At 39.2% G+C, this 27963-nt stretch overlaps 1 protein-coding gene across 1 annotated transcript; it reads right to left on the reverse strand.

Moving 5' to 3' along the window:
* On the reverse strand, positions 18153-18812 carry LOC109230434. The gene is made up of 2 exons (XM_019395941.1): positions 18556-18812; positions 18153-18435 (listed from the first exon to the last, which is right to left on the reverse strand). The coding sequence occupies exons 1-2, from the start codon at positions 18673-18675 to the stop codon at positions 18310-18312; spliced, it is 246 nt and encodes an 81-aa protein (XP_019251486.1). The 5' UTR covers positions 18676-18812; the 3' UTR covers positions 18153-18309.

Here is a 27963-nt window from a genome sequence, read left to right on the forward strand (position 1 = left end):
TAGGTCAAATATTATTAAGCTTTTCTCCCAATATACTTGGAATTACGGGGTGATCTACCCACCAAATTGAAGATCTATGAGTCTAGTTTCCAACGCATTAAACCTTTTATCAATACGACATTGGAGTAGAGAGATATTTGCGTTTTCGCGAGACTGCACCAAGCACCTCTCTATGGGACCCACTTAGGCGGTTTAAGACATTTGGATCTATATAGGACGCCTCCAACCCGTTTTAAGTCATTTATTTTCACTATTTTCAGACCTGAGAACCCTAGGAACACCCTCTCAAGGTTCTCTCAAGATTCAAGACCCAAACAAAGGGCAAACAACACAAATCAAGTGTCGGGAATCCCGTGGCGCTAGTAAGTCTCTTGTTCTTCTTGTTGTTGCTCATTTTTGTGTTGTTCCAGCTCGTGTGGGAGGTTGTTTTAAAGGGTTTATGTTCTGTAAATACTCCGTCAAGTTCTTAATATCAACCCTAGGTGATTTCAAGCCTTCTAAAGTGATTCTAGTGCCAAAAAGAAACACTAATTGATTGCTAGTTTCGCTTCCTTGTTGTTGTGGCAGAATTGGAGGGATATTTCGTGGAGAATTAAGGTCAAATTGGAGTTGTTCTTTCTGTATAAAGGTAAGGAACCTCTTAATCTATATGTATTTAAGATTATCCAAGTTATGGCTAAGTCATTGAAGCTAGAACTTGTGAAATATATATCGAAAGGCTTGGTAGTAATGTTATCGGTTGGTGGACTGTTTTGGGATGCTCAATATGATTATTATTGATGTTGTTTGGGCTGTTTGGTGATTGTTTGGAATTGTGTGAAGTCATATATATAGGGGAGGTGCTGTCCGTTTCATCGTAAAATAGGTTGTGGTCGATACATAATAGTTATGACGCTCGAATGGTAACTATAGTACCGTTTCTCTTATTGTAGACTAAGGAGTCGTGAAAATTGCATAGCTTGAGATTGGGGCAGTATATACAAGGTATGTGAGGCTATCCCTTTCCTTCTTTTGCACGACTCCGATTGTACATAATGTAATGAACGAGCTTCCAAAGATACTCTACTCTTAGAAGCTAGCAGTACTTACATTGTTTCCCCTCTTATGGAACGATTGATGTTGATGTTGCTTCTCTTATTCTTATGTTGTCAATGTTATTGGTACTTCCTGATTCTTATAAGGTTCATAGTGAAGAGTTAGTCCTAATAACGTGTACAGAGGATACCGACCTTACGTCACTCCGATAGGTTTAGAACGTGAGTTCATGAGTCGAGCATGCATTATATATATGTATCTATTTTACTCTACCGAGCCGCGCTATAGTCGGCCGGGTATGGCACCTATTGTGCAACCACTGATCAGTTGGGTTTTACCGAGCTCCACGTGGCCGGGTACGTTTTTACCGAGCCTATTACGGCCGGGTACGATATGATGATGATGATGCCCACAGAGGCGTATGTTTTAAAAGTTTATATATATATACATATGTATTACGCATTTCATGTCAGTAGCCTTAGAGGTACCCAGATGTTACAGGTTGTTTATTCTCTATCCCTGCTTACATTACTGTTCGTACTTATGGTTCCCTGCCTTACATACTCAGTACTTTATTCGTACTGACGTCCTTTTATTTGTGGACGCTGCATGTCGTGCTGCAGGTCCTGATAGACAGGCAGGCGCAGCTCCCCCACCATAGTAGGCTGTCCAGTTCAGCGGTGATTGGCGAGATCCCTTCTTCGGACTTGCCTTGGTCTTGGTATGCATTTTTGTTATAGATACTATGGGTATGTCGGGGCCCTGTTCCGACTATGTTGCAACACTTATGTTCCTTTAGAGGCTCATAGACAGGTGTCGACTCATGTATAGTTTGGTAGGCCTTGTCGGCTGGTTTTTGTTATATAGTCTCTCATGGTAGTATGGTAGCTCGTACCTTATATATAGTTTCTTGATTGTCTAGTCATCCCATGTTATGTATGTTCATGCCATCATATTTTATTGTTGGTTGTCCATGACCCATGTCTACCATTTATATTGATTTCGTCAGCCCTAAAAGATAATAAAGAAGGTTAGATAAAATGTATGTTGGTACTCGGTAAGTATGGCCGGGTGCTAGTCATGGCCCTCTGTTTGGGTCGTGACAAGTTAGGCTGTTAAGAGTAGTAAAAGTTGTTAATGTAAGTTAAGGGTAGATTAGTCATTTTAAATTCATTAATCTTTTTCTTCTTTTAGCTCCTTGTATATTACGATGATGAATATCAATAGAACAGTGGCTTTGATCCCAATTCACCGACTCTCTCTCAATTACTTCTAGAACCATTTTCCATTGAAGCCCTTGGCTAATCCTTGCATTTTAGCATGGTATCAGAGCGGCGTGTCTGGATTGCATCGCGCTAGATATGTGATTTCTCCTCTCACATTTCTATCACCGATTAATCAATATTTGTTGACGCTCGTCAAAATTTATCAATTTTAGAGACTGATTCGTCAATGTCGGAGATGGTGGAAATTGACCACAATCATCCACCGTATATTGGACCTTCTGATACTCCTAGCTTAGTCTTGGTACCTGTGAAGCTCACAGGCTCGGAGAATTACGGGCTATGGAGTAGGTCGATGGGAGTTGCACTTTTGGGGAAGAAGAAATTAGGTTTCGTCACTGGTAACTGCGGCAGGAGTGCGTATAAAGGAGAATTGTTAGAGCAGTGGGAGACATGCAACGCCATTGTTCTCTCATGGATTATGAGCAATGTGGCACTAGAACTTCTAGGTCGAGTCGGGTATGCATTTGATGAGCTTCTCGTATGGGAAGATTTGCGAGAAAGGTTCAATAAGGTTAATCGGGTTAGGATCTTTCAATTACATCGTGAAATTGCATGTCTCAGGGAACTAGCTCTGTTTTAGTGTATTTCTCAAAATTAAAGGAGTTATGGCATGAATATGATGTTTTAGTTCCATTTCCTAATTGTTGTGAGAAATCGAAAGTTCATGTAGAAAATTTGCATCAACAAAGAGTTATGGAATTCCTGTCTGGTTTGAATGATTCATATCATCAAGCTGGAAGGCAAATCCTTATGAAAATAAATGCACCTAGTCTAAATCAAGCTTATGCCATGATTATTCAAGATAAAAGCCAACAGAAAATAGGAGTGAATGCTGTAATTACTGATAAAATAGAGCCATTAGATATGCAAACAGGACAAGGAAGAGGAAGGAGACAATACCTCCAGTGTGAATTCTGTCATCTAAAAGGACATACTAAGAAAAATTATTACAAGATCATTGGCTACCCTGCTGATTTTGTTCCAAAAAGGAGATATGGTGAAGGAATAAGGACTTAAGGTGATTGGCAGCAGAGTCCTGGCATTGGGAATCAGAATAGTTAGAATGGCAAAAATACTGGTAAACTTGGATGGAATAATCCTAATGCTGGCAAGCATGGTGGCAATGGCGTTGGTAAACCAAGTGGTTGGAGAAGAGAACCTATGGCCATGATCAACAATGCAGATGTAAGTACATCTTCTGTGCAGGGTATGGGAGATAGTTCATCTGGAGCTGCTGAGCACAAGGGGTATCATTACTTCACCAATGACCAATACAATTAAATTTCGAGTCTCTTGAACAAGGAATCTGGGGAGCATCAGTCAAATATGGCAGGTGTAAGTGAGGCTAAGTGTTTGATGGGCAGCTTTACACAGAAATCACAGGAGAAGGAATGGGTTGTAGATTTAGGTGCTACCCATCACATCACTTCTGATTTTGAATTACTATCAGATATTAAGTGTACAAGGAAAACTGATAGAGATAGGGTGCATCTTCTTATTGGAGAACATGCTGATATTACTCATATTGGTAGTGCAACCTTATTAGACAAGAGAAAGATTAAAGATGTGCTTTATGTTCCCAATTTCAAGTTTAATTTACTCTCAGTTGCAAAATTATCTAAGGAGCTGAAATGTAATGCTAATTTCTTTCCTAATTTCTGTGTGTTTCAGGATCTTTGGAATGACAAGATGAAGGGGATTGGTAAACAAAGAGGAGGCTTATATGTGCTTAGAGGACTGGCTAGCAGAATAAATGCACTTAATGCTATAAGTAGAGCAAGCAAAGATTCAAGAAAGTATGGCACAACAGGCTAGGTCACCCATCCTCATCAGTAATAAAGCATGTAGTAGGTTTACATAATAAGAACAATGAAATGTCACAGGAACATTGTTTGATATGTCCACTAGCAAAGCAGACTAGATTGACATATGGACCTATGGGGACCCTATAAGATTGCTACATTTGATAAGAAACAATACTTCTTCACAATTGTGGATGGTTACTCTAGATATACATGGGTGTTCTTTTTGCAGTTAAAATTTGAAGCAGTAGGGGCAATAAAACAATTCACTACCATAGTTCAAAACCAGTTTGGTATTGTGATTAAAATGATAAGATCAGATAGTGGATCTGAATTCTTTGATGCACAATGTTCTGAGCTACTAACAGGTCTTGGTATAATTCACCAAAGCAGCTGCCCTTATACTCCACAGCAGAATGGCATAGTGGAAAGAAGGCACAGATATATACTTGACACTACAAGAGCCTTGAAATTTTAAGGAGCAATTCCAATCAGATACTGGGGAATGTGTGTTAAGAAAGCAGTATACCTGATTAATAGGTTACCATCAAGTGTTCTAGGGGGTAAAACTCCATATGAGTTGTTATATCACAAGAAGGCTAATATTGCACATTTGAGAGTTATAGGCTATTTGTGTTATGCAACAAATTTGGTCAAGACAGACAAGTTTGCTGAAAGGGCCAAAGCAGCCATTTTCATATTCTGCTTGATTTAGCCACAAAGCAATTCTTTACAAGTAGAGATGTTATATTCAAAGAATCAGAGTTTCCATTTGCTAAGAAAGATGGAAATAGTTCATTGGATGCACATGAGTACATATAGCAAGGAGCACTGAAGTTCTCACCTCTGCACACACAGCCAGGTAGCAGCATATATTATGGAAATGTATCCACCTCAACAGTAGAAGATATGAGTGTGCAAGACAATAGGCAGAATGATCTGTAGGAAAATCTATTACCCCTACAGGAGATAAATACTGATGGTATGCAAGAAACTTCTCAAAATGTGGAGGATATGGACACTGTTCATGCAGGTACACAAAGTGATGGACATCAAGAAGGTGCAGAAGCTTCAATCACCAGGCAGGAAGATGAAGGTGATAAGAACTTATAACCTAACAAAAAATCCACAAGACAAGTTAAGGAGCCAATATGGATGAAGGATTATGTAACAACAAAGAAGACAACTCGCTGCACCTATCCCATTTCAAACTACCTGACCTATGATCATACCAGTACAAATTATCAATGCTACTTGCCTAAGTTCTCTCAAATAATAGAACCACAGACATTCAAGGAAGCAGTGAAGGACAACAGGTGGATAGAAGCTATGAAGCAAGAAGTAAAGGCATTAGAAGAAAACAACACATGGAAAATAGTGAACTTACCGGAAGGCAAGAACACTGTTGGATCCAAATGGGTGTACAAGATCATGTTCAAGGAAAATGGAGAAGTGGAGAGATTTAAGGCAAGGTTGGTCACAAAAGGATACAGCCAAAGGGAAGGTTTGGACTATCATGATACATTCTCACCAGTGGCAAAAATGGTCACTATGAGATGTGTCATTTCATTTGCTGCATCAAGAGGTTGGAATCTATTTCAAATGGATGTTTATAATGCATTCTTACAAGGAGATATAAATGAGGAAGTGTACACTGAGTTTCCTGAGGATTTCAGAAGGCAAGGAGAGCAGAAGGTGTGTAAATGTAACGACCCGGCCGGTCGTTTTTGGAATTTACGCCCCGATCCCCTATTAACTGCTTTCCCCAAGTTTATTTCTGCTATTTTGATTTGCCGAGATGTTCGGTCTTGAGTTTCAGAGAGTTTTGGGACACTTAGTCCCTAAATGAGAGCTTAAGTGTTGGAAAACTGACCATAGTCAGAACAGTGTGAAGACGGCCTCGGAATGGGAATTTGATGGTTCCGTTAGCTTCGTTAGGTGATTTCAGGGTTGGGAGCGTGTTCGGAATGTGTTTTGGAGGTCCGTAGCTAATTTAGGCTTGAAATGCCGAAGTTTGAACTTTTAAAGTTTCTGGTTCGATAGTGAGATTTTGATCCGAGGGTCGGAATGGAATTCCGAAAGTTGCAGTAGCTCCGTCATGTCATTTGGGATGTGTGTGTAAAATTTCAGGTCATTCGGACGTGATTTGGTTAGGTTTTTGATCGAAAGCGTATTTTGAGAGAAATTGAAGTTCTTAGGCTTAAATCCTTGATTAATTCGAGTTTCCGACGTTGTTTTAGGTGGTTCAAGGATTGGTACATGTTTGAATGATGTTATGGTTTATGTCCCTAGGTTTGGTTGAGGTCCCGGGGGCCTCGGCTGTGTTTCGGATGCTCAACGGGACATTTTGAGTTGTTATAAACTGCAGAATTTTTGCTTCAGCTATTGCAGACTTTTTCCTCTTCGCGATCGCATCCCTCCCTCTGCATTCGCATAGAGCAATTCCGGAGGGGGGTGGTTTTTTTTCTACGCGATCGCATTCACTGGTTCGGGTTCGCGGAAGTCAGCCTTTCTCCTTCTTCGCGTTCGCAATTGATTTTACGCGTTCGCATAGTGGAATTTTGGAGCTGGTAAATTCCTTGTATTTTCCTCTTCGCGATCGCGTGGCCCTGTTCGCGATCGCGTACGTCTGTTTCTTTCTCTTCTGCGATCGCAGGCCTTAGGCTGCGTTCGCATAGGCTATTTCTGGAGCCTTAAAATTTTACCCTTCGCGATCGCATTCCTCCTCTTGCGATCGCATAGAACCAAACGCCTGGGCATATATAAATATTTCAAAACGAGGGTTTAGCCATTTTTACCAAAACTAAAGCTTGAGAGCTCGGATTTGAGAGAGATTTCGAGGGTTTTTCAGGGACAACGATTGGGTAACGATTCAAAACTCGTTTTCACTTGTAACCCACTAATCTAAGCGTAAATTCCTCTTTTAATTTCGGATTTTGAATGAAAAATTTATAAAACTTCATAGAACGAATTATTGAGTTTTGAGTGGGTGTTTGACGTCCGATTTGAGAGATTTTTATATGGTTAGACTCGTGAGAGTACGAGGGTTCTGAAAATGTTAATTTCATCTGATTTCGAGACGTTGGCCTGAGGGGCATTTTGGTTATTTTACCTAGTTTCGCGTCTTAGCTTTGAATTAAATCATAGAATCAGTTGCTTGAGATGTTATTTACGATATGTAAATTAATTGAATAGATTTGGTCCATTTAGAGTCTGATACTCGTGGAAAACGTGTGATTTCGAGTTGATTTTGGAGCCAGTTCGAGGTAAGTGGCTTGTCTAACCTTGTGTGGGGGGACCTCTCCCCTTAGGATGTGATATTTGGTAATTGAATGCCTTGTACGTGAGGTGACGAGCGCGTACTTGAGCTAATTGTTGAAAATCCGATTTTACTTTAAGTACTTAAACTGAGTTCTTTTCTTACTTGCTTTATTCTACATGCAAATATAGCCTGTGTTAGTTTAGAAGAGTATGATTAGTTGAATTAATTGCCTGTTTGCTAAACTGCCTTAATTGCATTACGTGAAGCATGTTAGGCTAGAATTTACTATTTACTCATTATGGACTTAGTATTTATTTTGATGTCCTTGAGCTGTTGTTGTGTGTTCTAAATTGGGACTACGGGACGGCACCCCGGGAGATCCCCTGTGCGTAATTATGGTCTGGATTGAGGTGCGGGATACCAAGAGATCCCTGGCACGTGTATTGAGGATACCAAGAGATCCTCGGGATACCAAGAGATCCCTGGCATATGTATTGAGGATACCAAGGGATCCTCGGGTTACCAAGAGATCCCTAGAGTGTATATTGAGGATACCAAGAGATCCCGATTATTTATCTTGCTGTGAGGGGTATTTCCTTGTAGTTGTTTTTATCTCTGTTTCCGTTATTGTACTATGATTATACTGTGTAGATCTTTATTATCGATCTCACTTTTACTGCTTATTGCCCTGTCATTACATTATATATATATATATATATATATATATATATATATATATATTTATATTTATCTCAGTAGGGCCCTGACCTTCCTCGTCGCTACCCAACCGAGGTTAGGCTTGGCACTTACTGAGTACCGCTGTGGTGTACTCATGCCCTTTCTGCGCATGTTTTTCATGTGCAGATCCAGGTACTTCTACCCAGGCGCATCATCCCTGAGGCAGGGAGCATTTCGGAGACTTCGAGGTACATCTGCCGCGTCCGCAGACCGAAGAGTCTCCTTCTTTACTCTATCTGTAGTGTTAGTCCTTCTATCGTACTATTGATGTTGATATTTCTGGAGATTAGAGCACTTTACTGAATTCCTTTTAGCTTGTGTTCCCGTGAGTTTTCGGGTTTTGGGATAGTAACATAGGATGCTGTGATGTGGAGTTGTATATGCCGAGCAGCATTTTATATACTGTTTCTCCTTTAAATTGTTCAGTTTGTCTATTATTCCGCAAGTTAATTATGTTTTCCGCATTGTTAGGCTTACCTAGTTGTTATGACTAGGCGCCATCACGACATGTCCACGGTGGGTGAACTGGGGTCGTGACAGCAAATTGCTCAAATCTCTGTATGGACTTAAGCATGCATCTCAACAGTGGAATACCAAGTTGACTGATGCTCTACTAAGAGCATGCTTTAAACAGAGTCATCATGACTACTCACTATTTATATTGGGAAGTCAAGGGGGAAAAGTGATCATTTTGATGTATGTAGATGATTTCCTCATTACAGGAAGTAGCTCAGTTCTAATCAAGAAAGCCAAAGATATACTACATCAAAATTTTAAAGTGAAGGATCTAGGAGAGCTCAAATACTTTCTAGGTATTGAAGTTATAAGATCTATGAATGGAGTGTTGCTGAATCAAAGGAAGTATATATTGGTATTAATCTCAGAAATGGGGTTAAGTCGAGCTAATCCTGCAAGTACACCATTGGAAGTGACTTCAAAGTTGACCTCAATGGAGTATGATCAAGCAAATGGAGTTACAGGAGATCCACCTCTGCAGAGTGCTAGTGCCTATCAAAGATTAGTGGGAAGGCTTTTATATGTTACCATCACTAGGCCAGACATCAATTATGCAGTGCAGCCATTGAGTCAATTTATGCAAGCACCAAAAAGTTCTCACTGGGATGCTGCCCTAAGGGTTGTAAGATACTTGAAAAATGCTCTGGGACAAGGGATTTTGATGAGGTCTGGTTATGCAGAGACACTCACTTGTTGTTGTGACTCTGTCTGGGCTTCATGTCTGAATACTAGGAGATCAGTCACTGGCTATGTCATCAAGTTTGGAGATTCAATGATCTCTTGGAAGTCGAAGAAACAACAAACTGTCTCAAGGAGTTCAGCTGAGGCAGAGTACAGAAGTATGGCAGCCAACATTGCTAAAGTAACCTGGTTACTTGGCTTATTCAAGGAGCTGGGTGTGAGCATAACTAACTAGTTACAGTCTTCAGTGATAGCAAATCAGCTATTCAACTTGCAGCAAATCATGTACTACACGAAAGAACCAAGCATATACGCCACAACAAAAAAAGCTTTTAGTGGCAAAAAATATGCTCTTTAGCGGCAATACAAATTGCCGCAGAAACTATTACCAGCAATTGTTTATTTGCCGCTGCTTCCACCATCGCTAAAGTCTTTAGCGGCAATAAACAAAAAAGCTGGTAAAGACCCAAACTATTGCCGCTAGAAGGTCTGAGAATTAACGGTAATTATTCCCCGACAATTGAAGTGGCCACTAAAAGTAGCTAAGGAATAACTTAGTTCATACATTTTGCCTGTAAAGACCAACTTATTGTCGAAAATGGTGGTTTCTTTTTATAACGACTTTTTTTTATGGTTGACATATACCCAATTTATTGCCTGTAAAAGTGTGAACTTTTTAACAGCATTTGCTATGGCCTGAAGTAGTAAAATAAACACACTGCTTTTATTCATTCTAAAAATATAATAATTCATTACATCCACAAACAAAAAAGACAAAATACTTTATTTTAGAGTTTCGACAACTTAAAATAAATAGTACACATTTTGAATCAGTAATTAAAAGCCATCCTTCTTAACCAGCTTGGTCGCTCTTCTTGCTTTACTGACCCCTTGTTTCATAAATCCACAAGCTCCATAGCATGCAAATGTATTCCTGAAATACAAAATAATAAATTTGTTAAATCTAGTTCATTATGTCTCGAGAACAAATTAACAAATTTTGTAGCTCCTCATTCAATTTATCAGATTTGTTATCTCTTACCTCTAGTTCAATATATACTTCAGGCAATGTTCCAATGCCCAAGAACTTGTCTGACTAGCCTACAAATGCATGTCAATGTTGGATGCCTATCCCAAAGAGACTCCTTTCATGGCAAAAAAAATTTTAAAATACAAAAAAGATGTCATTAAACAGTTTAATTTAGTAAAATACTTAATTTCGCGCCTAGAATGCTCCAAACAGTTAAAGTGAACACATAATATATTTTATTTCTATTTTAAACTACTTCATTGAATCATCAAACAAGAGGCAGTAGCGAGTGGTTTATTCCTCATGAATATGTAATAGTGTGAAATTTAAATCTATTTATTTTCATTGAGAAAAGATTTAATTTTTTTCCTCTAGGGATAAACCACATGAAACTGGTAGCATCAGAAAGTTATAATACAGGTTTAGATTCTAGCTGAAAAGGCAATTTATGAGTTTAAAAGCAAACTATTCTATACTTTGAACAATCTTTAATAAAATAAGGATCAGAGAAGGAGAAAATAACTACACTACATCAACAACTTTCTGAAAGAGATTTACATATAAATTCCACTCTTCAATGCAGTAAACATTACGGATTTTCGAGATTCATTTTCCTTAATGGCACGTTGCAGTAAGGCATACTAATCAGCATGCTTTGTCCCAGTCGAAACTTTAATATTTATATCATTAAAGGACTGCTTGGCATTTTCAATTATATGTAAGAATATACATTCTTTCTCCTTTTAATAATTTAGATATGTTAATTGACAAAGTAAACACAGTGAAGTTTATTTCAGCTTTTATACATATTAGAATTCAGATAACTTAGCATGGAAGATGCAACTTTCAACAAACATATGGCATATAACTCCAGTCATCCATTTCCAACAACTTTGAATTTGTACATAAGCTTAATAATCGATTGACAAAAGACGGTTAGTAGACTGTATTTGTAAAATAATTCTGGAAATATAAATGAGTATAAACAGAAATGAACATAAACAGAAATGACATAAAACCAATTCGAGCCCACTGAATTCATAGTGTTTCCTTAAGGAATTTAATCCCCTCCTAGTACCCAAGGTTATGGATTATTTCCTCCCATGATAGAACGAATTACACACTGGTGTAGTGGTACTTCAAACCCCAGTGTTTCAGCGAACACAAAGTTCGGTAGCAAATCACACTTACTTTTTGCTTTGTTTGATGCTAAAAGTATGCAGAAGAAGGAGAAGAAACTCAGAAAATCGTAGTGAAATTCTGAGCAGAATAGTGTTGTATTTATAGCCAAAGTTAGGCTGAAATCTGAAGAGGTGCAACTCTTCAGAATGGCTGTTTATGCAAAACGCCCACAGCATAAATGCCATTACATAAATGACCATTTACTCAATAATAAAGAGGGAAAATAAAGAGGGAAAATTGAAGAGGGTAGTTACTTTTCTGTTACCAAAACAGAAAAACGGATTGGATTTAATATTAATATTTTGTTATTAAAACAAATATTTAATAACATTTCTGTTAATATTTTACTATTAACAAATAAATTTGGTCCAAAAAGTTAATCAATCAATCGATCATTTGACCAAATCCGAATCCGAATCCGAATCCGTAGCCGTAGCCGTAGCCGAAGCCGAAGCCGAAGCCGAGCCGAGCGAGCGACGACGACGACGGCGCGAGGCTTGCCTTCTTCTCAACTCTTTAAGAGCTAGAAGAAGAGCAATTGCTTATATACCCATTAAAAACCTCTTCCTCTTCCAATATGGGACAATGCCCATTTGCCAAGGGGGGAAACTTAAAATTTCACTCAAAAATTTTATTTCCCTCCATTTCCCATTCACCCTCTTTTAAGTATTTAATATATTAATTAAACACATCCAAAACCCAATAAAGACTAACCTGAATATTTGGAGTTTGGACACTTCAATAGCTAAAAATGCAAGATCCATAAAATAATCATCACATGACATCACCTACAATCACATAAACATTCTGTTTGCCTCTTTTTTTTTCAAAAGATAAGAAAAGAACGTAACTTTGGAACTGAACTAGCTAGAAGTGAAAATTAAATGAACGTCAGAAAATGAAATCCAATATAAAGCAAAGTTAGTATACCTTCCATCAAATAACTTACACCAATAATTTGAACATAATATAGTTGGAAAAACATCTTCTATCTCAAGAGAATTGTGCATCAAATAACTTACACTAACAGTTTGGATATATGATACTTTACAAGTTTTTGTTTGATAAATGACGAGTATCAATGTTATGCATAAAAGATACCAACTAAATGGTTTAATAAATAAACAGAAGTACTATCCCCTAAAGACAAGAATCAAAGTTTATGTTGCAAAACGATATAGATACATGATATATATATATATATATATATATATATATATATATATATATCTTGAAAGGGTAGTCGCAGGCGCATAAATGAAACAAGGAAGATAGAATAACTTCTATTACTAGAATAACTTTTCAATAAAAAATAGATTAATATGGTTTCAGCCTTCAAAATTTAAGAACACAATATGTTCTAATTATTCTTTATATGAGAGCGCTCGGGAATACAACCATGAATATTTGTATTCAAACAAGTAAACATTCAATTAACATAAGTTAATAAGTGAAGAAAAACTAGTTCATCAACAATTCATGTCTAACGAACAATAGAAAGAACTAGATCAAATAGTGTTTAAGACCTATTTCTCTCAAACATAAATCAAGTTGCATTACTGCAGATATTTGGACATATTCTTCTATCGGATTTAAAAACATGATTATATCAGGAACAACACAATAAAAAAATTTCACCTCAAATATATAACAATGAACTAGGCATGTAATCCAAAAACTTATTATTAACAGAAAGGGAAAACTTACTATGTCAGAGGCTGGCACAAGACAACAAATGAAGTCTTAGAAAACATCCTTGTATTGTGAATTCTCCTTCACCCATTGTGAAGGAAGTTAGTAGGAATTAAATTGCACTCATGAGAAGCAACTTATATGTATATCATTTTTATTTTACATCAAAGGGCCTGCCTTCAACAAACTTTTAAAAACATACCCATATTGTAAATCCAATTATCAAATGAATCTTTTTTTTTTCACAAGGCCAAATTCACCAAACTATATCTCAAATTTTACCTACTTTCTTTTCATTTTTGCATCTCCATTATGCATAAAATTGAAGTAAGGTAAGTTTAGTGTAACGATCGGGCCGGTCGTTTCGAGAGTTATAGCCCCGTTCCCCCCATCTTCTGCTTCTTTTGTGTTCTTCAGATGTATTTTGATTTCCCTGTTTAGTTGGTTCGGGTCCGGAGTGGTTTTGGAGTGAATTGAGACACTTAGTCTCTTTTGTGAATACTTAAGTTGGAAAAGTTGACCGGATGTTGACTTATAGGTAAACGATCTCGGATTTGAATTTTGATGGTTCTGTTAGCTTCGTTATGTGATTTTGGACTTGGGAGCACATCTGAAATGTGATTTGGAGGCCCGTGGTATATTTAGGCTTGAATTGGCGAAAGTTAGAATTTTGGCGATTTTGGTCGGCAGTGGAAATTTTGATATCGGGGTCGGAATGGAGTTCTGGAGTTGAAATAGGTTCGTGGTATCATTTTTGACTTGTGTGCAAAATTTGAGGTCATTCGAACGTGATTTAGCGGGTTTCAACATCATTTGTGGGATTCGAAAGTTTAGAAGATCTTAGGCTTGAATCCAAGTGTAATTTGGTGTTTTGATGTTGTTTTGAGTGATTCGAAGGTTCGACTAAGTTTGTATGATGTTATGGGATGTGTTGGTATGTTTGGTTGAGGTCCCGAGAGCCTCGGGTGAGTTTCGGGTGGTTAACGGACCATTTTTGGCCTTAGGATAATAGCTGATCTGCTGGTATTTTTCTGCTGCTGGTTTCCTCTTACGCCTTCGCGAAGAGCATCTGGAGATCGAGAGAGAATTGTTCTTCGCGTTCGCGAAGGAGGGGACGCGTTCGCGAATGTTCAGGAGTATTGTACTTCGCAAACGCGAGAGGAGTACCACGTTCGCGAAGAAGAGAAGAGGCAGCTGGGAATCCCGTTTATTTGGTCTACGTGTTCGCGAGGGGTGGTCACGTTCGCGATTGTTTGAGCTGGTAAAGCTTCGTGTTCCCGAAGCGAAGGTCGTGTTCGCGAAGAGTAAATTGAAGAGGCAGTCCAAGTGGTCTATGCGAATGCGAGAGTGCTGTCGCGTTCGCGAAGAAGAAAATCTGGGCAAACAGTGTTATATTCAAAATCGAGGGTTTGAGCCCATTTTTTATATTTTGAGCTAGAGACCACGAATTTGGGCGATTTTTGAAAGCATTTTCAGGGAGTTGATTGGGGTATGTGTTCCTCACTTGATTTTTGTTAAATTCCATGGTTGTATCTTGACTTTTACCATTCAAATTGGGAATTGGGGTGAAAAATTGGGGGAAAAATGGAAGAGTTATTGAGATTAAATTTTGAAGGGGACTTTGTTGTCGGATTTGAGTGAATTTGGTATGGTTAGACTTGTGAGTGAATGGTTTTTCTAGTTTTGTGACTTTTGTCGAATTTCGAGAGTGGGCTCGGGGGCCAGGTTTGAGCCAATTTCGGGATTTGGCCTATAATTTTATATTTTTCTTGTGGAATTGGTTCCTTTAGCCTATATTGATCGTATTGTAATTCTTGTGGCTAGCTTCGGGGCGTTCAGAGGCTGAGTCGAGAGGCAAGGGCATTGCGGAGTAGGATTTTTGCTCGGTTGAGGTAAGTAACGCTTTCAAACTTGGTTCCGAGGGTTCGAAACCCCGAACTACGTGTTATGTGATTAGTAATAAGGTGACGCACATTCCAAGTGATGGGCGTGCGGGCGTGCACCGTGAGAATCGTGACCTGTTTCATTCCATGGCATCGTTTAATGACTCTTTCTTGTTGATATCCGGGTTTCTGTTATATGATAAAGTAATCAAGCTATAAACATGCTAGATACCATGTTAGGGCTTCATGGCGACACTGTTGGGACCCCTAGTGGTCGTTTCTTGCTGTCATTTCACTGATTTCGTTATTATCTTGTACTCAGTCATATTCATGCATTTCATATCATATCTCAGTATTCGTTATTATTATTGGCATATCATATCATTGTTTCTGGGATAGTTTTCATGACATTGTGAGCCCGTGGGTGAGACTGAAAGAGATGACTAAGTGAGGCGAGAGCCTGATTATGAGTGACAGTTATGGTGTCGGGCTGCACGGCGCAATAGTTATATTAATTATGATAGCGCTTGGGTTGTAGGAGCCCCTCCGGAGTCTGCACACTCACAGTGAGCGTGGATGATATTATTGAGGGTTGGATTTTCCTGGACATGGATTTGTCGGAGGTATTGATATGTGGAGATGGATTTCTCCACAGGTTAGATTACCCTTTTTCCTTGGTACCGGGTGACTTATAGTCGGTGATGAGTATGTTCCGGGATGAATTTTCCTGGGCCGGATGACCATATACGGTACCGAGTGGTTGAGTATTTATATATACCTGGAGATGGATTTCTCCACCGGGTTGGAGTACCCTTTTTCCTCGGTACTGAGTGACTTACAATCAGTGTTGTATATGTTCCCGGATGGATTTCCCTGGACCGGATGGCCATAGTCAGTACCAAGTGGATGAGCACTTGAGAGTGGGAGCATACTGTGCATTTCATACAGTTGATGCATTGGCATGTAGAAGAAGTTGAGTGATATATCTTAAGCTGTTCAGATCTGGATTTACCTTGTCACTTTGAACTGTCTATTTAACCGAAAGCATGCCTACGTTTCTGTACATTGATTCTATTATATCTGTTGAGGTTGAGTTCGTCAGTACCATTCAGCCTATACTCGTTACTTATTGAGTTGGTGTACTCATGTTACCCCCTGCACCTTGTGTGCAAATCCAGGCACTTTTGGACCTAGTGGCGCTTCTTGATCGAGGCTTCAGGCTTAGGAGATTATTGACGTATCTGCACGGCGTTCGCAGGCCTCGACTCTCCATCTCTATCTCAAGATGTATTTCAGTTTGTTTTCCTTGAACGTTGTAATAGACTATGTTTTCCTTTAGACGCTCATGCACTCAGTGACACGCTGATTTTGGGCTGGATTGTATCTTATCTTGAAATTTCTTATGTTCAAATAGTTTCTTTAAATGTCAAAGGCTTCCGTTAAATGTTTTTAAACTTATTCTTGTTGTGCTGGTTTGTTGAGTTGAGGCTGGCCTAATTCCACGATAGGCGCCATCATGGCGGATTGAGTTTTGGGTCGTAACTTCTAAATTATTGAACCTTTCTACTATAATTTTGGAAATAAGTGAAAAATATTGAGAGCAAAGAGACCACCAGCAAAGGAAAAAGAACAGAGTATGCCAAAAGTACAAAGAAACAACAAAAGAGAAATAAATTTTGACTAGTAAAGAAACCCTAATCTATGACCAATAAAACATATATTTAATCTAATTGGCATATGAATCTAAAGAAGGGAAAACTTCTTCTGTACTCACTACAAACACAAATAAATGTTTACCCACTTCAACTTTGCATTTCACATGCAAAGGGCGAACAAAATCAAAACCAAGAGGAAAAGGGAGAGAGAAAGAGTAGAGCGAATTACCTAGCGACAGTGGCCGGTGACGGTGGGAAAGACGAGTTGAGTGCTACCGACGATAGGAGAGAGAGATGAGGGAAGGCATCTGCCCTATCTTGCGGCTTACTGTGGGTATGTAGATGTGTTTTTGCGCAGTACATGGAGAGAAAATTTTACAAGGAAAAAACTTGAGGGAAAATGAAATGAGTAAAATAGGCATTTAATCTAGTTAACCTTTACTGGTTATTACTTTTGAATTGCTGGTGAAAATTTTGATTTCTTGGAAAATGTTCAATTGTCGCTAATGTTTGTGCAGAGAAATTTAGTTTACCGACAATTGGCTGATTGCCACTAAATGTTTGCCGCCAAAACGCTTTTTTATAGTAGTGATCATAGAGATTGATTGCCATTTTATTCGTGACAAAATCAAGAAAGGAACAGTCAAAGCAGTACATGTCAACACTAAAGAACAACAAACAGATTTGTTGACTAAGACTTTGGGGACAGGTCAACATGTTCATCTGCTTGGCAAGCTTGGATTGTTCAACCTCTTGCACCCTCCATGAGGGGGCACGTTGTAATATCATATGCCATGCATGTGATCAGTTAGTTTGGCTGTTAAGAGTAGTTAAAATTGTTAATGTAAGTTTAGAATAAATTAATTATTTTAAATTCATTAATTTTCTTCTTCTTTAGTTTGTATATATATAAGAATGCTGAAGATCAATAGAATAGTGGCTCTGATCATTATTCCCAATTCACCGACTCACTCTCAATTACTTCTAGAACCGTCCTCCATTGGAGCCCTTGGCTAATCCTTGGGCTTTAGGAATACCTTACCCAACTTATAATTAATGTGTACAAATAAACAAGCCATTTACCCAAAAGAGATAATTAATCAGCTTACAAAGCATAAAACATTCTCATATAAACCCAAAAGAGATATGCATCAGCTTACACAGCTTAAAACAACGTAAACATACTACTCCATTTACCCAAATGAGATACTGATCAGTTCAGTGAACTTGATTATACATGTACAAATAACCTACTAGCAGCTTTTCATATCTTTCAATCTATACTAGGTAAATCTCATAAGATTAAAACGTACGTATATATATATATATATATATATATATATATATATATATATATATATATATATATATATACACACACAGAGGCCACTAAGAGATAGAAGAGAACATGTTAGGAATAAAGACCAACGCACACGTTCAAGTACAATCCATACGTATTCGTACGTATAAATACACGAGCTCCTTCATAATTATCTAATCAAATATTACTAACAATAATGGGAAATTAAACAAACATTCTAGGAGAATCAGTTGGAATTATCAAGTCGCTTCTTCGTATTCTCTGCAGCGTCAGCAGCCTCGACCTCCATTTTTGCTTTCAACATATCAGCCTGTGTTGCTTCCTCCTCACTTCTTGCCGTCATCTTCTTTCCCTGCCCAAACGTAACATTAATAAACTACTATTCTTTAAAGCTACTTACAATCAGTTACAACGTTACTATCACTGTCTTTGGTAAAAGCACAAAAAATCTTATGAAACAAAATATAATTACCTGACCAACAAAAAATGCCTTAATGTAGCGGCAACATTGTTGCAATGACGTCGTAAAATACAGGAATCCTTTCGTAAATTTTGACTTCGTTGCCGGAGTCGCTGACTTAATATCCTCCATGGTCGAATCGAAGCTCTAATAATTGTAAGTTTATAGTATATATATATACCTCTCTCCCTTTCTCTTAGTAAAGTTGACACGGAGATTAGATGGTTCTCGTTTTATATTTCTTTCGTTTTCTTCTTCAATGAGGTGATTTTTTACACTTGCATATTCATTCTGTCAAACATGCTAATAGGTGGCATGCTCTGAATTCACCTTAAGTTTCTAAAATTTGCCACGTTGCACCAATATTAAACCATAACCTGCCACGTGTTACGTCTTTATCAGTTTGTCATGCTTGTTATGGAAATGTGTTGGATTGCCCTTGGGCTAATTTTGAGACGGGAATTTTTATAAATCATTGAAGTTTGGAGTCTAATAATTATAATTCGCTTAATTATTATTTTTACTTATTATTTAGTAATATACAACGAATACAATTTATATCGATTATATTTATTTCGCGCGACGAATACAACTAAGGCGAAATATAGAAATACAGAAATACTGAAAAATATTTCTAATCTGATGAGGAATTTAAAGGAAGAGCCGAGAGCGTCCACAAGAAAAGAAGAATTATTTGGAGAAAGAAACAATGAATTTCACAGCAAATTAGGAGAGATTTGAGAGGAAATGTTGTTTCATTATTGTCACAGAAGGGAAGAAGGTAAAGGCCTGAGATGAAAAATGGAAATAAGAATAAGGAAAGAGTGGAATGGATGAAGGAAGTAAAAGAAAAAAAGAAAAAGAGAGGTAACGATATAATGGCAACTTGTGTTGGCTAGCTAGCAGCTAAGTGATAAGCTGATAGCTAACTACAGTTAAGCTTAATTGTAATATTAACTAGAGTTAGTAAGTTAGGAGTTAGTGAAAGTCGGTTAGTGTTAAAGTCAGTTAGTTTGTTAAATACTGTAGGAGAATGTACAAAACTCAGTTTTTGGAAAATGAAGTGAGCTAGTTCTCTTCTTCTCTCATTCTTCATTCATTTTCTCCTTCTAGATTCTTCCTTCACGATAGCTTTGATCACCATTTCCATGGTTGTTAACATCGTATCAGGTCATCGGTGTGGATCTAAGCAAGTTTGCCAACGAGTTTCTTCATCTAGGTTGCTTCAATTCTGCAATTTGAGGTGTCGAATTGTCTCAGAGCAATTCTCGATTGAAGCTAGGGTTTGCAAATTGTGTTCTGTGAAGCCAATTCCCAGTCAACAATGGCGGTTGAAGAGGATCAAATCAATAATACTACTCCTACTCACACTGCCACGACCTCAGCAAATGGCAATTTCATGACTAGTACCTCTTTCCCTACCATTGATCATAATCACCCTCTATATCTACAGCCAACCGACACACCAAGTAGTTCTCTAATCTCTCTTCAACTTACTGGATATGATAACTATGCTTTGTGGAGTCGCGCAATGAGAATTGGCTTGCTAGGTAAGAATAAATTAGGATCTATCAATGGCAGATTTCCTAAGTCTAAGTTTGAGCCTGAACTCCATGATCCGTAGGAGAAAGTGAATGCTATTGTTTTGTCATGGATAATGAATGCCGTGAGGCCAGGTTTGCTAAGTAGTGTCCTATATGCATCTAGTGCTCATAAAGTTTGGGAAGACTTAAAAGAGAGATTTAATAAAGTAAATGGTTCCAGAATTCTGTACCTACATAGGGAGGTTCATACTTTGACTCAAGGAGTTATGACTATAACTGCCTATTTCTCCAAACTAAGAGAGCTTTGGGATGAGTTTGATGCTCTTATACCATGTTCTGGCTGTCCCTGTCCTGAGTCAAAGAAGTATGCTCAACACTTTGAATATCAAATGCTCCTTCAGTTTCTTACTGGCTTAAACGAGTCCTATTGGCAGTCAAGGAACCAAATCATGTTGATCTCTCCTTTGCCTAGTATAAATAAGTCCTATTCTATGTTAGTTGATCAGGAAAGCCAAACAAACCTTGCAAATATGACATAAGTAGCCCAAGTTTATGAAGTCTTGGAGAATGCAGCTATGTATAGTAGCAAGAACACAAATAATACTAGAAACTACAAACCAAAGAGGAGTCATGTTCAATGTGAGTATGCAAATCAAGTGTGTGGTGTAGAGGTGAACTGTACAGACATATAAATTATGGGAAACAATGTAGCTTCTAGAGTGATTCAACAAGGCAGAGGAGGAAGTCACTCTAATTCAGGTGTTCCATAACCAGCAAATCAACCTACTTTTCTTCTAGCAAATGCCATATCTGGCCTGCTCCTATCTTTACTACTGAACAGTATCAACAAATTGTTCATCTGTTGTCCAATGAAAGCACAGAAGGATTAGACTCATCAAGCAAATCAGCCGCTGCAGGTATTCTGAGCAAAGTGAATGCTTTTATGCCTCATTGTGTTAATGACAAGTGGATTGTTGACACTGGGGCATCAAATCATATGACTTCAAGCATAGACATGTTGCACACTCACATGGCACTTCTAAACACAGAAGAAAACAAAGTACACTTACCTACTGGAAGTGTTGCATCAGTATCACACACAAGAAATACTTCTGTATTAAGTAATCAGGAAATCTCTAATGTTCTCTACATTCCTGACATTAAGTTCAACCTACTCTCAGTTTCAAAACTCACTGAGGAACTAAAATGTATGGTTGGTTTCTTTCCTGACTTCTGTATTTTTCAGGACCTCTTCAGTGGTCAGGTGAATGGGATTGGTAGAGAGGAGCATGGATTGTACATACTGCGTGGGAGTACTTCTATATCAGCCTCATCTCAAGCAACAAATAAGTGTGTCAACACAACAAATGATGTTTCCACTTCTACTTCTTCTGTTTCCAGTACTTCTTCCAGGTCTAATGTGTCTATTTCTAGCATTTGCAGTTTATGACATAAGAGATTAGTACATGATCCTGTAGACATAATAAAGAAGATAGAGGCACTGAGTAAGCTGACAACAGGTAACTCTAATTAGCCCTGCACTGTATGTCCTGTTGCTAAACAAACCAAGATGCCTTTTCAGTTGAGTAATACTACAACAAAGTATGCTTTTGAATTAGTTCACTGTGATATTTGGGGACCATATACAGTACCTAGACATGATGGTAAAAGGTACTTTGTCACCATAATTGATGATTATAGCTGATTTACTTGGATTTTTCTCTTAAACTTTAAGTCAGAAGCAATTGTAGTCCTAAGAGATTTTCTTACTCAAGCAAACAATGTGGTATCTACTACTGTTAAAATTCTAAGGACTGTTAATGGAAGTGAATTTTTTAGTACTGAGTTCAAGCATTTATTGTCTGGTCTTGGTATTGTCCATCACAGTACATGCTGAGAATACTAAAAATCATTGATGCGGAAAGAGCGACATTTAGAGAGGACATTTAAGTGCAAACTTCCATCAAGTCAGAGAAGATTGTAATTTTTTTTTCCTCATTACGTTTACTGCTCCTTGTCTTTTCTTTTATCTACATGATTGTAGTAGTAATAGTTTGGGATATATCAATTCTTAATGCAGTAGTCCATATAATGATATAAACTAGAACGTTGAAGTTCCTTGTGACCAGTAACTATGGGGCATCTCCACAATTTTGTCTGCTCTTATCAATTAGTGCAATTTTTTTTAGAAAAGAGAAAGAGATATATTTTCTTTTGAAGGTAATGCGTATAATGAGAAGGGTCAAGTTGCAACCATTTCGCACCAAGGTACGTAAAAGCCTTTCTTGAAAGCTGTTTCACAATAATTCTTCTTACCGAGAGATACTGGAAACTATTTCAAATTTGATTGTGGAATTTGAAGGAAGACTGCCGAGAGTGTCCACAAGGAAAGAAGAATTATTTGGAGAAAGAAACAATGAACTTAATTTCGGAGTCGTCTAAACAAAATTCCGAAGTTAACGAAACCGACGAAACTCCATTCTGGAGTCGTCTTCACAAAATTCCAACTACGGTCAAAATCCTAGAACTTAAGCTTCCATTTTAGGGACTAAGTGTCCCAATTCACTCCAAAACCAAAAAACAAAACCTCCCGGCAAGTCACATAAGCATAAAATGAAACGGAGGAAGCAGTAAATAGGGGATCGGGGCTAATACTCTCAACACGATCGGCCGGGTCATTACATCCTCCCCCTCTTAAAACAATCGTTCTTCCTCGAACGAGCATAGAGACATACCTGAAGTGGTGAAAAGATGAGGATAACGGCTGCACATATCATGTTCGGTCTCCCAAGTCACCTCCTCGACCGGCTGATCCCTCCACTGAACCTTTACTGAAGCAATGTTCTTTGACCTCAGCTTTCGAACCTGCTTGTCCAAAATAGACACCGGCTCCTCAACATAAGATAAATCCTTGTCCAACTGGACTGAGCTGAAATCTACCACATGATACGGATTGTATCGACCCGATCGGTCGTTTCATGAGTTACCGCTCCGTTTCCCCCCATTTCTGCTTCTCATTGTCTTGTTCAGCTGTACTTTGTGTTATCGGGTTCGTTGGCTCGGGTTCGGAGAGGTTTTGGTAATGTTTGAGGCACTTAGTCTCTTTGAAGAAAGCTTAAGTTGGAAAAGTCAACCGGATGTTGACTTATGTGTTATAGGGCTCGGATGTGAATTCCGATGATTCGGATAGCTTCGGGAGATGAATTGGGACTTAGGAGCGTGATCGGAATGTGTTTTGGAGGTCCGTAGTAGATTTAGGCATGAATTGACGAAAGTGGAATTTTGGCATTTTCCGGTTGTTAGGTGAGATTTTGATATAGGGGTCGAAATGGAATTCCGAGAGGTGAAGTAGGTCCGTTGTGCCATTTAGGATGTGTGTGCAAAATTTCAGGTCATTCGGACGTGGTTTGATAGGCTTTTTGATCAAAAGCGTAATTCGAAAGATTTTAAGAATCTTAGGCTTGAATTCAATGTGTTTTGGTTGATTTGATGTTGTTTGAGGTGTTTTGAAGATTGGTATAAGTTTGGATGGTAGTATATGGCTTGTTTCTGCTTTTGGTTGAGGTCCCGGGGGCCTCGGGGTGATTTCGGAGGGTTGACGAAAAGATAGAAAATTAGGAATGGCAGTTGAAGTTTTAGGACTGCTGTCATAACCGCATCTGCAGTTGAAGGATCGCAGGTGCTATCACCGCAGATGCGGAAGATCAGTTGCAGAAGCGGAAGGGGCCAAGGGAGGCAAGAACCGCAGGAGCGGTTAAGGAACCGCACCTGCGCCATCGCAGGTGCGGGTTGTGCATCGCAGATGCGGAAAGTGGGCATTTAAGTGATGACCGCAGATGCAGCGCTTGGGACCGCAGAAGCGGTTGCGCAGGAGCGAGTTAAGGACCGCAGGTGCGGAATCCCTGGGTCAGAATGTATATACTATTTCCTTCGCGATTTTCAGAGGTTTCACCATTTTTAAACACGATTTCTGGAGTTTTTGGGTGATTTTGAAGAGGGAATTCAAGGAGATTTCATTGAGGTAAGGTCTTGGATCACAAAAACCCATCCTTATAGTATTATTTCGCGGTTTAGACTTGAAATTTGTGGAAAAATTGGGTAAATATGGAGGAAACTAGGGCTTGGGAACTTAGGTCTTTGATTAAGGATTTGAAGGGCCATTTGTGGTCGGATTTAAGAACTTTTGATATGTATGAACTCGTGGGGAGATGAGGAATCTATTGGTGTGAATTTTACCGAATTCCGAGACGTGATCCTGGGGGTCGGGTTTGGTTAATTTCGGGATTCGCATTGTTTTTCGATTGTTTTCGAGTGGGCTTTGTCCCCTTAGCATATTTTGATGGTTATGTTATGATTTTGCCTAGATTTGGAGCATCCGGAGGCCGATTCGAGGGGAAAAGGTATCGCGAACTAGAGTTTGGGCCGGATTGAGGTGTGTAATGATTTTAAATATTGTCCTGAGGGTATGAAACCCCGGATTACACATCGTTGTGCTATTTTGAGGTGATGCACACGCTAGGTGACGAGCGTGGGGTCGTGCACCATTGGGGATTGTGACTTGGTCCGTCCCGTACGACTATTAAGTCGCGTATTTACTTGGAAACTATTTGATATTATTATATTCTTTGAAAGTATAATTATGTTTGGGGCTAAATGCCGTGTTTGGGCCTTGTGCCAACTGTTTGGACCCTTAGGGGATTTTTTTACTGCTATTTCCTCACTGTTTTGATTTTATATCTATACTCACTCATGTTATATTGTACTATTTTCATAACTCAGCCATGTTTACTCTTTTTTAACATTTTAAATGATATTTTGGGCTGAGCATCCTATTTTACTGTGCCCAAGTAGCTTTTAGAGATTTCTGACTAAGTTGGGCCGAGAGCCTGTGTTATGAGGATCATTATGGGATCGGGCTGCACGCCGCAGCGGTATTGTACTGATTATGATTATGAGGTCGAGGACCTGAGATGTACGCCACGAGGTGGCTCGATATGAGGCCGAGAGACTATTGATTATGCCACGAGATGGCTTGATATTGCGCTTGGGCCGTAAGGTGCCCCTCCCGGAGTCTGTACACCCCTAGTGAGCGTGGGTACCCATTGTGATATGAGATATAGCCCGAGGGGCTGGTGTTGTTCCATGTTATTGCCCGAGGGGCTGATTCTGTTGACATTGTGCCCGAGGGGCAGATTTTATGTGTTTATCTCTTCTTGCTGCCTTTCTTTTATTTGTTTAACTGTTAAAAAGGTACTTTAAAGAAGCTTATTCTGAACTAAGGTGGTTTATGAGATTTCACTCTTTTGTTGCACTTTATTGGTTTTATTCTGCCTCTTTATAGCATGCTGTTGTGATTCTTCGTGATTTCTTATCGCTCAGTCTTTATTACTTACTGAGTTGGATTACTCACTTTACTCCCTGCACCCTGTGTGTAGATTCAGGCGCTTCAGGTCCTGCTAGCGAGGGTTGATAGCTTCCAGCAGATTTCCGGAGTCCACTAGGTAGCTGCTCGGCATTCGCAGCCCAGTGTTTCTCCCTCTTATCATTATTTCTTTCCCTCGTACTGGATTTTGTAATGGACTGTGTAGTCCCTTTTCCATATTTTGAGACTTATGTTAGATGCTCATGACTGGTGACTGATTGCTGCCAACTCGACGCTACACCAAGGTAGGAAGAGCGGGTCGCAATAGCTTTTACCCGAATAGTGGTCGGGATCGATTTTCACAGGGAGCTAGTAGTGGAGTTGGAATTTCTGTCTAGTTTAGAGATGTGTTTGTGCTCCTAATGTCACTTCAAACATTCTTGGTTTTTGATTTTATAACTACTATGATAAAACTAATGATTAACGCTAAATTATGCTACTAGAATATTGCAAAGTTGTATCTAATGGGAAGAAAGGGAACTAGGGTCGTGGCAATACCTAGGTGGCTAATTGACGGGTAGATGTTACTAAGGATAGATTGACATATTTGGGGCTTATGCTGTAACCGTTGCACAATTGTACCGACTCTCACACCTCTCGGTAGAGAGAGTGATTTTGCCCAATTGACTCTCTCGAGACCAATTGGATAGGCCAATAAGATCAAGCAACTAGGGTTCAAGTAGGGTGATTACTCTCTCGAGATTTAACCCGTTAATTGGGACTATCATTTCTCATAAGTCCATCCCAATTCCTTGTTGGGTCAATTTTGGGGTCATAAACTCTCTTTCTCAAGAAGAGTCAAACCCACAAAGCTTGAATCAGTGTTTGCAACCACCAATTCTTAAATAAAAACATAAAATCAACCCAAATAACATACACTCATAATCAAACTAACCCTAGATGGCAACACCCATCAATTACCCACACTAGGGTTGAGCCACAACCCTAGCTAATGGGTTTAGCTACTCATGCTTGAAAGAGAAAATGAAGAAATAGATGAATGACTNATTCTTCAATAGACTGAGAAGGTACAACCTGAAGCTGAATTCCGCAAAATGTGCATTTGGGGTTCCTGCCGGAAAACTACTTGGGTTCATTGTGAGCCACCGAGGGATAGAATTGGATCCATCAAAGGTCAAAGCTATTCAATAATTGCTGCCGCCGAAGAGCAAGAAGGAGGTTATGAGTTTCTTGGGGAGACTTAACTACATCAGCCGGTTCATAGCTCAGTCCACTGTCATTTGTGAGTCGATATTTAAGATGTTGAAGAAGGACGCCGCTACCAAATGGACTGACGACTGCCAGAAAAGCCTTCGACAGAATCAAAGAGTACCTGTCAACACTGCCGGTTCTGGTCCAGCCCGAACCAGGTAGACCCCTGATACTCTACCTTGCAGTATTGGATGGAGCGTTTGGTTGTGTTTTGGGGCAGCATGATGAAACGGGGAGAAAAGAGCAGGCCATTTATTATCCCAGCAAGAAGTTCACCCCGTACGAGGCCTGGTATTCCTTACTAGAGGGCACCTGTTGTGCTTTGACTTGGGTAGCTCAGAAGTTGAGGCATTATTTCTGTGCTTACACCACGTATCTCATATGAAGAATGGACCCATTGAAGTATATCTTTCAGAAGCCCATGCCCACCGGCAAGCTAGCCAAGTGGCAGATCCTGCTGAGTGAATTTGACATTGTCTACGTGACTCAGAAAGCAATCAAAGGATAGGCCCTAGCAGATCACCTCGCTGAAAACCCTGTGGATGGAGAATACGAGCCTCTGAAGACGTATTTTCCTGATGAGGAGGTATCCTTCATAGGAGAGGACATTGCAGAATCCTATGACGGTTGGGGGATGTTTTTCGACGGAGCAGCAAATTTCAAGGGAGTTGGCATAGGAGCAGTCCTAGTATCAGAAATCGGCCAGCATTATCCGGTATCCGCCAAGCTCAGGTTCCCATGCACCAACAATATGGCCGAGTACGAAGCTTGCATCTTGGGGCTCAAGATGGCCATTGACATGAATGTCCAAGAGTTTCTAGTGATTGGATATTCGGATTTGCTTATACATCAGGTCCGAGAAGAATGGGCGACCAAGAACTCCAAGATACTCCCGTATTTGCATCATGTACAGGAGTTGAGAAAGAGGTTCATAAAGACAGAGTTCCGGCATGTTCCCAGAGTCCAGAATGAGTTTGCCGATGCATTGGACACTCTATCATCCATGATTCAGCATCCAGATAAGAACTTCATAGACCCTATTCTAGTAAAGATTCATGATTAGCCAGCTTACTGTGCTCAGGTCGAGGAAGAAGCAGACGGAAAGCCTTGGTTTCACGACATCAAGGAATTTTTGGCCGAAGGAAAATATCCAGAGCTTGCAAATGCTATTCAGAAGCGCACTCTGTGAAGATTATCCAACAATTTCTTCCACAGCGGAGGAATCCTGTATAGGAGAACTTC

Source organism: Nicotiana attenuata, chromosome 7, assembly GCF_001879085.1.
Source record: "Nicotiana attenuata strain UT chromosome 7, NIATTr2, whole genome shotgun sequence".
Lineage (NCBI taxonomy): Eukaryota > Viridiplantae > Streptophyta > Magnoliopsida > Solanales > Solanaceae > Nicotiana > Nicotiana attenuata.